Source organism: Capsicum annuum, unplaced genomic scaffold (assembly GCF_002878395.1).
Source record: "Capsicum annuum cultivar UCD-10X-F1 unplaced genomic scaffold, UCD10Xv1.1 ctg20329, whole genome shotgun sequence".
Lineage (NCBI taxonomy): Eukaryota > Viridiplantae > Streptophyta > Magnoliopsida > Solanales > Solanaceae > Capsicum > Capsicum annuum.
Genome location: NW_025826214.1, coordinates 1 through 1,117, shown reverse-complemented (window position 1 = coordinate 1,117; position 1,117 = coordinate 1). Strand labels below are relative to the sequence as shown.

The 1,117-nt window shown below is 45.7% G+C and overlaps 1 protein-coding gene across 1 annotated transcript; it reads left to right on the top strand.

Moving 5' to 3' along the window:
- The first annotated feature begins 373 nt into the window (after positions 1–373).
- Positions 374–844, top strand: LOC124890572. The gene has a single exon (XM_047402381.1). It carries the CDS (start codon positions 374–376, stop codon positions 842–844), a length of 471 nt encoding a protein of 156 aa, XP_047258337.1.
- The last annotated feature ends 273 nt before the right edge of the window (positions 845–1,117 follow it).

The following is a 1,117-nucleotide window of genomic DNA, read 5'->3' as shown; positions in this document are numbered from 1 at the left end:
AGATAGGTTGAGGGTAGGGTCTTGGAACATTGGGACCCTTTAGGGTATGTCCGTAGAGTTGGTGAATATTCTTAAGAAGAGGAGGATTAATATTGCGTGTGTTCAGGAGACTAAGTGGGTAGGATATAAGGCAAGGGATATGAATGGGTACAAGTTGTGGTACTTAGGCAGTGAGAGACGTTGTAATGGAGTGGGAATTTTAGTGGATAATGAGCTAAGAGGGCAGGTGGTGTAGGTTAAAAAGGTAAGTGATACGCTGATGACAATTAAGTTGGTCATTGGGAGGTTTAGGCTGCATGTGTGTAGTGTTTACGCACCGCAGGTGGTCTTGATTGAGGAGGTGAAAGTGACCTTTTGGTAGGATTTGGACCAGATGGTGAGAAGCATGCCTAGCTCGGAGAAGATTGTCATAGCAGGGGACTTCAATAGGCACATTGGGGGTTTTCCGGGTGGTTATGATGATCTGCATGAAGGGTTTGGTTTTGGTGACAGAAATGGTGAGGGGGTTGCTCTTTTGGATTTTGCGAGGGCCTTTGGACTAGTGGTTGTCAATTCAAACTTTTCAAAGAAGGAGAATCACCTGATTACTTTCCGAAGCGCTTTAGCCAAGACTCAGATTGACTTTCTGCTGCTTAGAAAGAGGTATAGGGCTATGTGTAAGGATTGTAAAGTCATTCTGAGTGGGCATCTTTCGACTCAGCACAGGCTTTTGGTGATGGACTTAATTATCAAGAAGAATAAGAAGAGTAGGGCCGGAGAGGGTCGACCCAGAATTAAGTGGGGTGGCTTGACACCTGTTAGTGCGCTAGAGATAGGGGAGAAGGTGGCGGGAATGGGGGTGTGAAGAGTGTAGGGGGGACGCAGATGTTATGTGGGATAAGACGGCCAGCTGCATTAGGGAGGCGGCTAGAGAGGTGTTGGGTGTTTCGAGGGGTCGGGCAGGACGACATAAGGGGGACTGGTGGTGGAATGAGAAAGTTAAGAAGAAAGTGGAGATCAAGAAGGGGGCGTATGTTCAGTTGATTGAGAGTAAGGATGAACTTCTAAAGGTGATCATAACATCTTTCTTCAAAATGCTTACATATAACAAAAGACAATTCATGTCTTGTATTTTTTT

Coding starts and splice junctions, on each gene's coding strand:
- LOC124890572 (XM_047402381.1), top strand. CDS start 374: ATGGTGAGAAGCATGCCTAGCTCGGAGAAGATTGTCATAGCAGGGGAC.